We start from the raw sequence: 15,756 nt of genomic DNA, 5'->3' as shown, positions 1-15,756 counted from the left end.
AATATGAAGGAATCTTATCAAAGTGAGGTAACACTAACACTTAGTAACAATAACAATGCTAGCTTGCTGTTTGTAAATCACATTGTTTATCCCAATCATAATCCCAGTTTAAAGTGTTTGCATTTTAAATTAGCTTATTAGAGGTTAGAAAATGTACAGCTGAGTATAATAATAGGTTTTTATGTTTGTTTTTTAAAATCCGAATGATAAAGAAGTAACAACAACTATACTATCTTGCTAATGTTCAGCAGCCAGTGTTTACCACAAACATCACCCTCGTTGAAATTGTGAATTTCCCTTTAAGAGAAAAACTACATCTTGAGTTGTATTGGCAATGTGTTTTAAGAGAAGACACCCTTCATTGAAGAAACTTTTTCTCATTTGGTGCTTTCACTACAGTGGCAGAGAAAAGCTTTTTGATAAGTCAGTCAAACGTTAGTATAAGATGATCAGGTTGAAGGTGCTGGTTTAGCTCAGTTGGTCGAGTAAGCTATATGTAAAGAGGCTGTAGTCCTCGTCGCACTGATCGCAAGTTCCACTGCTGGTCCTGCGGCTGTTTGGTGCATCCCCAAGTTTCTGTCCCCACACTTTCTGTCTCTCTCTCTCTCTCTCTCTCTCTCTCTCTCTCTCTCGAGCTGTCCCATCAAATAAAGGCCAAAAAGCTCAACAAATAATCCTAAAACAAATGTTCAGGTTGATAATCTGTCAGTACTGGTAGAATAATGCCTGCTATGTTGCTCTTGTCCATGTTTCTTAACTTTTTGATGAAACAAAGGTTTGTTTTGTGCAATTTTGTTTATCTGAGAATAGAGGGAGTTTTATACTCTACAGATAAGACGGTAGCATGTGATTCAAATCAATTTAGTACAAATCAAAGCATAGCCATGTTATGCTTTATACTCATTTATTCAGTGTTTCTTTAACTTATCATTTATCTAGTATACAGTGTTTGATTTAGATAACTTCTTTTAACTGCTGATACACCGATGATAGATGCACAGATCGACTTCTTTTCAGTTGCTTTCCAATCCAGATACATAAGTACTGATAACAATACTGATTCGGATATTTCTTTGTAAATCCCAATACACGTTGTTGTTGTTGTTGTTGTTGGTATTATGTGTAAGACTGCACAAAGCTGTAGTAAACCTGGCATTGCATTCCTTATATAAAGATAACTAGGGGTTTCAAATCATTTCAAAAATCTTTTAAACTGAAGTGCAAGAACTGTGCTTTTTATCATAAAGAAGAAGCTGCTCCATCTTGTCTGACACTTCTTGATGGAGACGATTTGGACACTTCTTGTAGTTTAGTCTGAATGTCTTCAATGTGAGACTGCAAGTTGAGAATGTTAAAGTGCCCAACGATCTTTCTTGACCGGTGATGTGGATCAGGTCCGTCAGTCCTTTATCCAATATGTAGATTTAGTTGATATTGGACGCGATACTGATATTAAATAGGATCGGTCCCATCTAACTGCTGATTATGGATTTCTGCCTGTGCTGAAGAGAGAGATGATTTTTAGAGTGACGTGGTCTAGTTTTTCCTCTGTTACCTGGGTCAGCAGAGGGATATACCTTTCCGAGCTTCACACACCTTGTCTTGCTTTTAATTGAGTTACTAAGTGAGAGCCCTTAAAACACACTTAAACTTGTTGAATATGACATTTGCTGTGTCTACTAAATATTTCAGGTGAGGTTGCTCACTATCAAACATTTAAAAATATTTCTTCTTTTCTTTTTTCCATTTATGCCTTCAGGTATCCACTGTGCCTCAGGAGAGTCGGACTCTCAAGTCAACTGTTCCAGATGGGGCAGAACTACAGGCTGAATGTCTGCTGGTCAGACAGGTGAGTTTTAAGCGTGTGTGTGTGTGTGTGTATGTGTGTGTGTGTGTGTGTGTGTGTGTGTGTGTGTGTGTGTGTGTGTGTGTGTGTGTGTGTGTGTGTGTGTGTGTGTGTGTGTGTGTGTGTGTGTCTGTGTCTGTGTGTGTGTGTGTGTGTGTGTGTCTGTGTGTCTGTGTGTGTGTGTGTCTGTGTGTCTGTGTGTGTGTGTGTGTGTCTGTGTGTGTGTGTGTGTGTGGGGGGGGGGGGGGGGGGGGGGTAACTGTAACCATTTTGGATGGAAAAACCGGTTTCAGTTGGTTGTGGTTTGGTTTGTCTTCCGGCTGCTCTTAATATAGGACATCCTGATAACGGTGGCGCAGACAGACAAAAGCCCTTGGGCCTCATTTCAGATTGAACTGTCATAATCTCCAGACCTGAGTGGAGAAATGATATCGGAGTAGATGGAAACTCCCCAGACAGTCCTGTCACAGTACACTTGAGACCTGCCTGTGTGTCTGACTCTTTTTGCACGAGTGTATCTGCTGTCCTGTCTTGTAGATAATATGTTTGGCCTGTTTATAGTTTATGACATTATTAACAAAAGATCCAAGATCTTTCTAAACATGTGGAGATTCATTTCAACCCCTAAGACAGACAAGTGCTTTATTTAGATGTTAATATATCTATTCGTACATACCTTAGGGACAGAGTCTTAATTGACTTCCTTGTATAATTTAAATAAACCAATGATGAATCCCAGCCTGTGCATTAGAAGCTAGGCCTCAGGAGAGTGGGCTGCTGACTGCACGCTCATTGTGGTGTAGCTCTCTTCATTGTCTGCAGACTTCTCAGCTGCCCCAGGTACATTTTTTAGAACAGGAGAGGCCATTTTTTTGGATGGTAAAAATGTAATAATAATCTCAATCCTCCCCTCCAGGCCTGTAAGTATTACAACTCGGAGCTGAATGTGGTTCAGTTCAAGTACGATGACTACGCTGGGGACTACCGCCTGTTGCCCAGGTAATACACTTTGACACAACTCTTTACATCTGTTTGCTGTATGGCTAATATCTTTACCATCAGTTTGGGAAACTTTTATCTTTAAATTCTGTAAATTCAGCAAGGAGATGGTTCGCTTAGCTTAGCAAGGAGACCAGGAGGAAACAGCTAACTTTTGGTTATGCATGAGAGACTGTTTATAAGTAGCGGACTAAACCAAGAGACATTGCTAATTGGTTTTCAAACTTCCGCATTTAAGCCTCTAGTTCAGCATTTTGGTTGTCACCATCTTGGGGTTTTGAGGCCAGAAGGGACAATGTTTGCTTGAGAACGTGACGCAGGAAAAAGTTAAGAAAGTTATACAGTCTGTGCTTAAGGCCACTTCATTAGCTTGCTAATGAGATCGTTAATGATAGTGTCGAAAGCAGAATGAAATTCTGATTATTGTAGCGGCTGATCAGAGATTTTTCTTTATTTCACTAAAAGAGCAGAGGAGTTCCTGAATGTAGCAAACTTGCTTTGGATTCATTTAAAGAAGTCGTCTTCTCAACAGTAGGGCGGTCCTTCTTCCTGCATGTAAAGTCAAACAACAGTTCTTTGCACTGGCTGCAACAAATAAATGTATGGGAAATACTGAACAAGCCCATACAGTGAGTGCAAACACCTGTACCTGCTAGTTAGCGCTAAGATAATACTATTATTTCATGAAATGGAAAAAAATGGAGTGATGACCTTTCACAAAAACACACAGCCATCTATACTATTGCATGAATTCTCCAAAGGGCATCAATACCACAAGTACAATCCAGATATATAGTTCAGTAACTGAATAAACTGAGGTGATGCCTAGCAGACAGCTAGTGTGACTCACCTGTCACTCAAAGTGCCCTTATCTGGATTAACTTAAAGCCATTTATGATTTAAAAGTTTTATGAGATTGAACCCCTTGTACATCTATCGTATTTGGAGACATTAGTAATAGAGAACCAAAACTGCTGTAACAGGATGTAAACATGTTTATTTCTGCTTTGTATAGAAATGGGTTGTGTGGAACGACAATCAATGTCACAACATGGAACCCTAACCCTTTCTGAATCTGTCCCAAAACTCATGTTGGAACTGGAATCAACAATTTCGACACAAGTTTCTCATAAGGTTTTTTTCTATTATAGGTATAGCAGCACGTATTAATTATCTGTCATGAGGGATATTTAAACATGCACAGCTGTTTATTCAATACATATTTTTGCAATGTCTGATATGATAACAAAACAAGAGGACTACATTTTGTTTTACTTAGTGATTTGATAAAAGAGGTACTGCCTTTTTGTCCTCAAACACACAGACCCAGAAATAGTTGCTGAAAGACATAATAAACACTATTTTTCACACCAAGAAGGGAGGTTATTAACAAAGCAAGATGGTGGATTGCGTTGAGTGAGAAGGATGTTCGAGAGGAAGACTGAACACATTTCACTCAAACAAATGTTTACACTCAGCTCTTCCTCGATTCCTTCCATAACTGTCACTCAGCCATCAGACCGCCGTTTATTTATTTTTTAAACGCGCTGTCTGTCAGTCAACTGGTGTTTTGTCAGTCCCAGTGAGGCTGACCCAGAGCAGCCCTGAAGTTACTGTTCTGAACCACAGGAATGTCACTCTTGTGTCCCATGGGTGTCCGCTGTATTCTTTCAGTCGGTTCACATGACCTCTGAACTAAAAACCAGGATAAACTTTAAAACTTAAACACAAGTGAAAGCACAATTGTACTGTAGCAACTTCAGCTGTCTCCTTGCAGCAGTGGAATCATTGCAAGAGAGAAACTTTGTTATGTTTGTGTATGGATAACAAGCTAGCCCGGTAATTTACCGCTAACAAGCTAGCTATATCAAGTTTGTTAAAGTCAACAAGATGCAGTTAGGTGAGATGTAGCCTATCCAACATAAACATAAAGAGACAAAAACAAATGTACCTTACTGATAGGAGTCAGAGGGTAACAGGGAAGAAAATGTCAAAAAGACAAAACAAAAGAAGAGCCACGAGGAAACATCCACACAAGGAGACGTGTTGAAGAAACAAATTGGCGACTTTATACATGGGGATCAGGGACAAGTGAAAACAATAAGGCTGGGGAACACAATTATAAAGGCAAGAAAAGAAACAAAGGAAGGAAGAGAAGCTACAAACGAGGGTCAGGAAAGTGTTTATACAAAAGTTTATACAGCTAACAAGCTAGCAGAGCATATACAGCTAATGAGCTAGCCGAGCATGTGTTATCTTATGCTTGGTGATGAAATATAGCAGGGAACAGAACAATGGAAAAACAGCTATTGTATATGCATGGTTGTCACCATTGTGATTGAGTGGAGTGATCTTCCTCTCTTTAGGCCAATATTTGAATTCCTCTGTCTGTGGCCAGCCAGCAATCACCAAAAATCTTCCAAAGATAGTCCCCCTAAAGATGTTTTTTTTTTTAAAACAGCTTTTCACGACTATGTGACTTTGAGCAGCAGGGTGGTTGTAGTGTTTTCCTCCACAGACTGCAGCCTGGCTGTCTGCAGCTCACAGCACACACACAAAAGCATTTTATCCCAATGGCTCACACACAAAGACAGTTGGCCTGTGAAATCAGTGGAGCGAGATTGAATGAGAACTACCTATTGTTGACTCCTGACAGAGAACGATGGAGCACAGTCAGCCACCCACAGCCATAGAGAGGACTAATTAAATTCCTGAAATCATTTTCTCTTTCAATCACTATACTTAATTATCAGACTCTCATGTTTTTCTTCTCTCCTCGTCCCATTATAGGAAACTGCACAAAGCAGAGAAGCTTCCATCCCATTCTTTTGAGATTGACCATGAGGATATGGACAAGGATGAGGTCAGTAATGATGACCATCTTCTTCTGACAGATGCTTTTACAATGAATGCATTACATACTGCACAGTGCACACATCCTGAAGCTCATGTTTCAATTAGTTTATCCCAGCCACAAAGCTGTTAGAATATACTTTACAAGAGCAGTTAGTTTATTGGTCAGCGGACATCCTAACAGAACATCTTTGAATGTCTTGTTTCGGCATCCATTATCTGCTCCTCCATTTCAGAGGGAGGATTCCAAAGCTAGTGTACCAATATCTGACTACATTTGTTCTCTACAGGATACCACCTCTCTGTCCTCATCCAAAGGAGGAGGGGGAGGCGGTGGAGGAGGGGGAGGAGGAGGTATCGGTGTGTTTCGGTCAGGCTGGCTCTACAAAGGGAACTTCAACAGCACCGTCAACAATAGCATCACTGTTCGGGTGAGGAAATGTCTGATGCTCTCCCTTTTCGTGCAATCCCAGATCCTCAGATCTCTGTTTTTCAGCTAAAATGTACAACCTCACCATAAATGTTTAAAGAAAAACCCAATATTTAAGTATGTGGCCTATGAATTTGAACTTAAACCAGGTTCATTTTTTTTTTTTGTAATTGTGTTTCCACAGTCATTTAAGAGGAGATATTTTCAGCTTACCCAGTTGACAGATAACTCGTACATCATGAACTTCTACAAAGATGAAAAAATCTCGAAGGAACCAAAAGGGTGCATCTTCCTCGACTCATGCACTGGTGTTGTACAGGTGGGTTTTAAAGCTTAATCTTCAAATGAAGATAGTACAATATTGTATGAATGTTTTGGCCTATAAAGTTGAATTAAATGGGAAGCCTTTTCAGAAAAAGCCATAAAAAAAACATAAAAAAGACATTACTGGATGAATAAAGCTCAAACTGTACACTCCATGACACGACATTCTTAATCTATATAAAGCTTAAACACAACTCATTGTAGAATGTATCTAAAAAAAATGACACTTAACTTAAACTTACTCAGTAGATTATTTAATTGACACAAATTGTGATTTATAGTTATATTGCTGTAAATTGGGCCGTAGGGCATATTAACACGACATACTTACCCGGAGGTCAAAATGATGTTTTGCTTTCATAAGGGAAGTGTTTAACCTTTTTTTAACTTTCCAAATGACTAACATGGCAACCCCCTGGATGTCGTTTTATTTCTTTGCATCAAGTTAAAGCACAGAGCCGTCTAGCTCCACTTACAGAACATAATTGCATGTTCTTAATGCACTATGTGAAGGTTTGGGAGTTGTGGCTTCCTCCCTCATTTAACGACCACGACTATTATGCTTTTATTGTCTGCTACTTAAAAGTATGTGAACGCAGTCTTGTATTTATCTTTAGTCTAGCGTTGTTGCACTCTCCCTGCTATAATCCTCGTCGAGGTAGCGGTGGGTTAGAATCCGAGCTAGACCCTTTGCTGTATATCATCCCCCACTCTCTTCTCCAACATTCCCTGTTTCTCACCAGCTGTCCTATCCAATGAAGGCAATATGGCCCAAAACATATCTTTTAAAAAAAAGTTACAGTGAGATACATGGACTCGTTACATTTTCCATCTCGTCAAAAAATGTCAAAACTTCAAAATTTAAAGACGTTCAATTTTAAAGGATTGATGCTATAAAAAATTTAATTCCCTGTTTACAAGTGCCCAACACTGAACAATAGTGTATGCTGTATTTTGGGGATGCATTTATTACGTGTTAATATGCATTTGTTAGTTAAACAACATTTTAAAAGCGGTTTTCTTTATTCATTAGACATCCTGAAACTAAGCTCTAACTAAACTAAGTCTATGATTCAGAACCTTCAAAAGCTCCCAGAAGAAATAAGATTTTCCAAAAACCAAACCAAGTTCTGGTTTCGTTGGGTAACCACATAATCCTATCCATCCTTTCATCTGTCCCCCTGAAGAATAACCGCCTGAGGAAACATGCCTTCGAGCTGAAGATGAACGAGGTTACGTACTTCGTGCTGGCTGCCGAGAGTGAGCAGGACATGGAGGAGTGGATCAGCACTTTGACCCGCATCCTACAGATCAGTCCTCATGAAGGTCCAGCTCCTGACCGGAAGAGTCTGGACCTCACAGACCATCGGCAGGGTGAGGCTGGTTCTGTTTTTGAAGGAAATCAAGCTGGAAAGAGCAACAACGGTGAAAGTGAAAATGGTAATTTAGAGGAGAACTTTGTGTTTAAAGAGAGATGAAGAAGACATTTTATCATAATTTCAACACATGTATAAATCATGGTGCCCTTAAGAGAAGACTGATTTTATAGTCAGCATCAGCAAAATGTAACATTTTCCTTTCTGACACTCTGACTTTGCTGTAAATAGTACCTGCCATCTTGCCAGAACCTCAGTGGGGAATTTCTGCCTCTTTTTGGTCTCACACCATGACATCACAATCAGGAAATGAGACTAGACACCAACCAGGGACTCCACCTTTGTTTGCTTCCTACTTTGTTATTTAAAATAAATCAAATAAAACCCAATCATATGTGCCAACTCTTCCAGAACCTGGGCATTGGACCACGGCCTGTAGCATAACACACCCTGATGTAGCATTGAGACTTGGCTCAGTGAAAAGTGGTGAAGTGATGTAGTAGCCTGAGCTGTCATGGCTCTGTGGTCTGTTAGCATGCCTCTAAATCAGGCTGCGAGCAGCATGTGGTGACCTACCAGTAATGACCCATTTTGTTCAGCGTGGCCTTTGGGAAGAATTGCTCAAGGCACATGAAGATTATATTTCTGCAGAAGCTTGCCTGCTTTATTATCCATAAATACCACAAATGGCATCGTATTTTATCCTGAGATGAATATATGTCTACTGATGCTGGTTAGTGCTTATTTAGTGTACTAACCTATTTCAGAAAACGTTATGTGGCCTTTTGCCTTCAAGGAAAAGGAGTGCTTGGATAACATTCACCCATTGCTTGCAGTCATTATTTATTGTGTTTTTTTTCCTTATCCAGAGGTGTTCGACCTGTCACTGAGCGACTGCTGTTTGCAGGAGAATGAAGATACGACGGTAGAGAACGGCATCAATCCAGAGCTAGCAAAGGTTAGCTGAGCCTAAATCTCTTTAATTAAAAACTCTGCTGCTACTCAACACAGTAAACATTGTGATAATGTCTCTGTATGTGTTGCATAGCCCTAGTGTCTATTATAGGCACCCTTTTGTAGTTTTAACGATCTTTAGACCACAACTGGCAATATTTCTCTATGCAGACCTGAACACACATGCTCACAATGACATACAAATTGCTGATTGTGATGCAGCAAAAATGGTATTCATTCTTCAGCAAAAGATAGGTACGATTAAGACTTTTATTAAATGTTCTGAATTCAAAAAACTTGTTTTCATGAAGAAGGAACGCTTTTATGTTCCAGGATACAGATACTGATAAGAAACAATAAATAAGAATGTGACTGTTGGTGTTTACAAGACAAATACCCTTAAGAAAAATATTGAACACCTTGCCTTTTTTTACTGAAATCATAATAATGATATCTCTGATTACAATTAATGTAAAGTGATTTATGCTCTCCATCCCCTCTGTAACAGTACATCTCAGAGACAGATGAAGGAATTCGCTCTGCCAGGAGAGAAGAGAGGTTGAATCTGTTCTCGCTGGATCCTGATACTCCTGTATGTTTAAAGGATGTTTTATCAGTTTTAATATGTTCATTGTCATCTTCAACCACCAGGTAAATAACTGTGTTTCACCGATCACAGGTTCTTAGGAGCCCACGGAATGAGCATTCATCAGTTGAGAACGGAGCGGTGCGTCCGTTTGAGGAGAAGCTGGGCAGAAGGTTTATGATAACCTGCCGATCACTCAACTTGATGCTGCAGGGCTGCATCAACGAGACTGAAACTGGACCGGTCACTAATGTGAGCTTTGAAACACTAACCATCACCTCTTAGAGCCAGTTATTTAAACCCACTTTCAAATCAACTGTCATTTATAAGTCTGTCTAAAATAAATGGAGATGCAATTTGAATCTTTAGATAATAAAGAGTGACATAACCTCTACATCAATAACAGCACAAAGGGGAACATCAACAGCATGTCCTGATAACATGTCAAATAGGCCGTTGTTATAAGATTGACTGAGCAGAATCTGATTCTCTAGATCGAACCCTTCTTCATCTCGCTGGCTCTGATGGACGTCAGAGAAGGGAGAAAAGTTTCTGCAGACTTCCACATAGACCTGAACCACGAGGCGGTGCGTCAGATGCTCGGGGGCTGCAGTAATGGGACGGTTGGTCTTGGGACAGGGGCTGGGGGTCAGGAAAACGGCCTGTGCTCTCCTTCTGAGAAAAAGCCAGGAGACTGTAACCTCAGCCTGGACCTGGACGACTGGCTCTGCTTTCCCAAACAGGTACAACAATCTAATTATTTACACTAAGAAACTCTCTTACATCATTGCTTTGTGTTGAACAAGAACATGTAGAGTATTCTCTAAAATGTTTTTTTTTCCTTGCAGGCCATCTTTTCTGTAACTAACCCCCACACGGATATAGTGATGGTGGCAAGAGTGGAAAAGGTGCTGATGGGAAATATAGCTTGTGGGACAGAACCTTATATCAAGAATACAGACTCCAGCAAGGTGAGAAAGTATTTTCTTTTCATGAATGTGGTATTTCACACATAAGCGTCGTATACAAACTTTAACATTACTCCATTAATTTCCTAATAATGACTAACAATGTACAGCTAAACCTTTAACAGCATCTTATCCAAGCTGGAAAATTGGCTCATTAAACATTGCTGTTATTGTAAGGGAAACTGCCTGATCTACTTAAATACGTTAAACGCGTGACATTTTCCGGATGGTTTTCCTGCAAGTACTTGTCTTATCTTGGCTTATCTCTGTTACTGAATGCCAGTGCAGTGAGATAGTTTGTTAATTTTTTTGTTTTTCTGAGACGTTTCCTGGCTCCCCCACTGGCAGTCTTCCATGTGGTTGTTGTTCGAAAAAAAAAAAAGGCTAAATGAATCAGCAGACGTTCATCCTGCTGCGAGAGTAACTGTAACAGACAACCTCTGATTTAGTCCGCCACTCTGTCAACTTGAATCAAGGGCGGATCACTTCTACTTATATTTAAAAATATCAGCTGTGGCGTCTCGCTAACATGTCTTTCCATTCTTTTCCCCCTGCCTGGGTCTTGTTCAGACTGTTCAGAAGATTTTGAAATCCAACAAACAGTTCTGCAGTAAACTGGGGAAATACAGAATGCCTTTCGCTTGGTCTGTCAGGTCAGTGCCACTAAACGGAGGGTTGTCTTAACGTATTGCAAAAAAAAAAAAAAAAAATCAGCTGCTCTCTCTTTTGCAGGATATGCTAATTAACCTGAATCCTTATGTGTTTTTTTTTTTCCTCGTGTTAAAGGCCAGTGTTTAAGGACAACCACGGGGCGCTGGACAGAGAGTCTCGTTTCTCACCTCTCTTCAAACAGGAGAGCAACAAGATTTCCACTGAGGACCTGATGAAGTTGATATCCGAGTACAGGAGGTAAGACGTACTTTAGGTTTTTGATATAAGGTCATTTTTAAGCTGTTATGAGGCAAAAAAAAAATACACGTCTTAAAGCTATTTATTCTATTGTTTGTGTGTTCAGGGCTGAAAAAAACAGCAAACTTCAGACTATTCCTGGAGCACTGGACATCGCAGTCGACTATATTCCCCTGGAGCATCCTAGTAAGTCCACTTTTATTGGAAAAGGTATGCATCCATTCACATTCTATTTTATTTTATTCTTTATTCTTCTTCCGTTAACTTTCAGACTGCGTGACCTCCTCCTACATACCGGTGAAGCCCTTTGAGGAGTTGAGCAAACACCAGCCTACTGTCGAGGTGGAGGAGTTTGTCCAGGACAGCACAAAGTTCACACAGCCACACCGCGTCTACAGAAACCACATCTACGTCTACCCAAAACATCTGAAGTATGACAGCCAGAAGAGCTTTGCAAAGGTACAGAATATGGCCGCAGTTTTAAAAAAAGAAGCCTGAGTTTGTTTTGTTTTTAAATCCTCCAACACCACTGGCAATATAATTGCTTACATGCCTAGTTTTTAAAAACATATTTCATCTCCTATAAATGCAACCATTAACATTACAATGGTCCTCTTTTTCACAGGCTCGTAACATCGCAGTCTATGTGGAGTTCCGCAGCTCGGACGAAGAAGTTGCCAAACCTTTAAAGGTAAAGAAAAAACATACTAATTGGACATTTACAATACTCTGGTTAAAACCTGTATTTGACGAGGAAGTCGCTGAGCGTGACTTTAATTGGCTTCTTTCTCCTATCGATGTTTTTGTAGTGCATCTATGGCAAGGCAGGAGGTCCAGTCTTCACCACAGCTTCTTGCTCCACAGTCCTGCATCACTCCCAGAACCCGGACTTCTACGACGAGGTAAAGAGAATGTTAGCAAGATTAGCGTTAGCATTAAAAAGAACATAGCTTCAGAAAACACACTCAACTGAAGCATTCCATGTTGCCGTTTATATTACAAACTTGTGCTACTGTGTCTCCAGGTGAAGATTGAGCTCCCGACTCAGCTCCATGAAAAGCACCACCTTCTCTTCTCCTTTTACCACGTCACCTGTGACATCAACGCCAAGACAAACTCGAAGCGGAAAGAGACTCTCGAGACCCCAGGTGAGTTTGAAGTGGATGTAGAGCAGCAAGTTGGTGACACACTGCTTTTGTATTCTTTTCCATCATTCATTATTATTATTTTTCCTTTCTTAGTGGGTTATTCTTGGCTGCCCCTTCTCAAAGAAGGCCGTCTGGTGTCCCAGGAGTTCAGTGTCCCCGTCTCCTGTAACCTGCCGCCTGGATACCTGGCTATCAAGGAAGCCAGCAACACAAAGGTGATAGTGGGGATGGACATGTATATTAGAAATGATGATGAATAACAGAAACATTCATTTCTGTAAGAAGACAGACATTGGATGTTTGAGCAGGTGGACAGTTTTAACATTGGTTGCATCTTTTCTCACTCTATTTTACAGAATGGAGCAGATGTGAAGTGGGTCGATGGAGGAAAAGCTATATACAAAGTGTCCACCAATGTCGTCTCTACAGTTTACACTCAGGTAACACCATCATCTGGGTTGCTGCAGTCCCCCCTGATCACATGGTTTGTATTGGCCTACCGGTGGGGTATCCCAGTGAACGATACTACAGGTCTCCCCCATTAACAAGACAGACGGTTTCAGAAATGGATGGATAGTTTGTACGTGTTATTTAAGCCACTACATCTTTGTAAAAATCAACCAGAAGGCAGACATGACAGTGCTTAAGGCTGCAATGAAACACTTTAATCTCTTAACAGTATAATGGAACAGTTTTATTTTCATTTAGCTTTCTTCAGGGAGTGATGAATGGCCTCTGAAGCCAGAGAGAAAGTGTAAAATGGACCTAAAAGGCCAATTAGAAAGCTATAAATAGTTTACAGCAAATGCAATGTGAGCCCAACATGCACAATCAGTCGTAGTGGATGGTATGAGTGTTGACTTGCTTTAATGCTGAGTGGGACATTTCTACCCATTTTCTTACAGACAGGGATTTTCATAGACACACAGCTGATCAGACAGACAGAGTGACGCTGTGCTGTACAGATAAACAAGTTTTATTCTTTTTTATTTGTAAAGGGACCATGTGCAATATGAAACAACATTGTACCAGAGTTAGCTTAGAGCTAGTTTACGTCTGCAGTCCCTCAGCAGGTCGCAATTAATGAAACAATGATTCAAAGAAAATAGGAAGATAATAAAAAAAAATGATGATGTATATTTGAATTATAGAAGGAGAGATAACATGTCAAAACTTAAAAATAAAATCTCTTTATACGTACAAGTACAAAACTGTCATCTGTAACTACAAACAACAACAAAACAACTGAGAGGAAATCATCATGTCTAACAATATACTTGGTGTTATTTCATGTTCTTTTTTAAATGACAATATAATAATTAGACTCTAACATTGTACTGAAAGGTGGTGAATTCAGGACTAACCTAAAAGGACCCTGTCCACTAAGTCATATTGCAGATGGATTTTTTTTCCCGCTGATATTAATGGCTTCTTCTCTGCGTGCCAGGACCCCCACCTGAACAGATTCTTCCAGCAGTGCCAGAAGAGAGAGCTGGATCTCTCACTACCTCCTACCTCCAACTTCCTCAACTGCCTGAAGGTCAGAGAAAAGAAAACTCCCATCACCTCAATTTTCATTGATTGAGAACAAGGCCTTGACTTATACATCAAAGCTGGATTCTTGTATATCCAACATCACTTATGTTTTGTTTTTTCTTCTTTGTGGTTTATGTTTCATATTTATTTCCATCCTCCTCCTCCTTTGTTCCACCCTTCCCCAGGGTCTCCTCAGTATGGAGAGAATCCCAGTGATCATCCGGTTTCTGCCAGTGCTCTTCAACCAGCTGTTCAAGGTCCTGACTCAGAATGACAATGATGAGGTCACTACTGCCACCACCAGGTAGGTAGTGGTATTACAGCATCTGCAACGACTGGATTTACATCTGGGTGTGTTGTCGGTGGGGGTGGGGGGCATATGGGTTTGTAAACAGGAACTTTATAATGAACACTAAAAGGCTTTTAAATTACAATGTGAAACACCATATCCATTTTTATTGATAATCTATGAATGAAGATTTATAATTATTATTTTTAAATAGGCTCTCTGTATTTTTTATTTTGATCTTCTCTTCATCAAATATGCTTACATTTTATGCTATGTAATCAATTTTCATTAATATTAATGTCAACCCTTTTAATGGTCCTCCTGTATGTATTCATGTGCATTTATTTTCCTTAATGAGAAGCGCTTTGCTTTTTTGAGATATTGAAGTAAAAACAATCTTTCTGTTTTTTCTTTTACTGTGTAAGGACGAGGGCTGTAAGAAATGTAACTCTTTGTCGTCCTGTGTCTGCAGAGTGCTGGTTCACATTGTTGCAAAGTGCCATGAAGAAAACCTGGTTCACTACCTGCACTCGTATATTAAGGTACCCAGAGGGATGAGTGTGAAACCTTGAAGTATTTGTGTGTGTTGTTGAATGCATAATGAGTGTGTGCGCTCAGGAACATCACATGATCATTTTGAAGGCTGTTGTTTTCAATGAAGGGTTGGAAACCATGAACAGACTGAGAATTTCAGAAGGGAAAATAAATAGAAGAGCGGGCTTTTTTTGTGTTTGCATGTGTGTATGCTTGTGTGTTTTTCAGCCAGCAGGAGTGTGGTATAGAGCCGCGTGCCGAGAGCTATGTGCAAATACACACAGAGAAACGTGGCGGGAAGGAGAGGAGAGGATGAAGAAAGGGTGATTGAGTAGGGGCATTCAGCGTGCTCAATCAGAAACACAAGGCGTGTTTGTTTAGGGGGGGGATCAAAAAAGAGAGGGAGAGAAACCATAAGACCGGCTTCACGTTGGCCACAGTGACGGAAAAGTGCAGCACTCAAAGAGGCAGCGGCAGGGATGAATGATGGGAGGCAAGAAGAGAGGAGAGGACTAATGGATGCAGAGTTGTCATGGTAACAGATTGGCATGGTGCACAGTAGTGGAGCTGCCCAATTTAAACTGCTGAGTGTGTGATTGTGCACATGTGTGTATAATCATGAGGAGGGGAGGGGGGGGGTTTATTCACTGTAAGAGTATATGTTGTAGGCTGTTATAATGTATGACTCTAGCCTTACACATACGTCTAGCATTTTATTTATTTCTTCTCTACTATTTCCAGCTTCCTAATCAGGATGATTTTCTGCTTTGTGTCATTAGAAATGGATGAATTTAGTTTGTTGATTGTGGTCAGACAGAACAAGACATTTTAGAATGTCTCATTGGGCTATAGTTGTGTAGGAAACGTTTCTGTTGTGTTTTTTTACTACATTTGATATCTATTTTTATAACCACTATCCCATCCCTCAAACACCAAATACGGTCTTGTAATTACAGAACAAGGGGGCGCTGGTTGGGATGGCGGTTGTGTTGTGCGCCCCAAGA

At 40.2% G+C, this 15,756-nt stretch overlaps 1 protein-coding gene across 10 annotated transcripts in view; it reads left to right on the top strand.

The window, feature by feature from the left end:
- Positions 1–15,756, top strand: part of dock10 (dedicator of cytokinesis 10) — a 63,389-nt gene that overhangs the window by 29,800 nt on the left and 17,833 nt on the right. For 8 of the 10 annotated variants that reach the window (XM_065959922.1, XM_065959925.1, XM_065959920.1 and 5 more), the window contains exons 3-25: positions 1,760–1,849; positions 2,763–2,845; positions 5,636–5,708; positions 5,989–6,129; positions 6,313–6,447; positions 7,640–7,892; positions 8,698–8,786; positions 9,291–9,374; positions 9,462–9,620; positions 9,863–10,111; positions 10,217–10,339; positions 10,907–10,989; positions 11,123–11,245; positions 11,352–11,431; positions 11,517–11,704; positions 11,871–11,936; positions 12,055–12,147; positions 12,270–12,393; positions 12,487–12,608; positions 12,750–12,833; positions 13,841–13,933; positions 14,115–14,233; positions 14,691–14,760. In XM_065959922.1, the coding sequence (XP_065815994.1) occupies positions 1,760–1,849; positions 2,763–2,845; positions 5,636–5,708; positions 5,989–6,129; positions 6,313–6,447; positions 7,640–7,892; positions 8,698–8,786; positions 9,291–9,374; positions 9,462–9,620; positions 9,863–10,111; positions 10,217–10,339; positions 10,907–10,989; positions 11,123–11,245; positions 11,352–11,431; positions 11,517–11,704; positions 11,871–11,936; positions 12,055–12,147; positions 12,270–12,393; positions 12,487–12,608; positions 12,750–12,833; positions 13,841–13,933; positions 14,115–14,233; positions 14,691–14,760 (2,724 nt within the window). The remainder of the gene's footprint in view (positions 1–1,759; positions 1,850–2,762; positions 2,846–5,635; positions 5,709–5,988; positions 6,130–6,312; positions 6,448–7,639; positions 7,893–8,697; positions 8,787–9,290; positions 9,375–9,461; positions 9,621–9,862; positions 10,112–10,216; positions 10,340–10,906; positions 10,990–11,122; positions 11,246–11,351; positions 11,432–11,516; positions 11,705–11,870; positions 11,937–12,054; positions 12,148–12,269; positions 12,394–12,486; positions 12,609–12,749; positions 12,834–13,840; positions 13,934–14,114; positions 14,234–14,690; positions 14,761–15,756) is intronic. The other 2 variants (XM_065959923.1, XM_029278354.2) reach the window with 1 other exon arrangement.

This window comes from Labrus bergylta, chromosome 11, assembly GCF_963930695.1.
Source record: "Labrus bergylta chromosome 11, fLabBer1.1, whole genome shotgun sequence".
NCBI lineage: Eukaryota > Metazoa > Chordata > Actinopteri > Labriformes > Labridae > Labrus > Labrus bergylta.
This window is presented reverse-complemented; position numbering and strand designations above follow the sequence as displayed.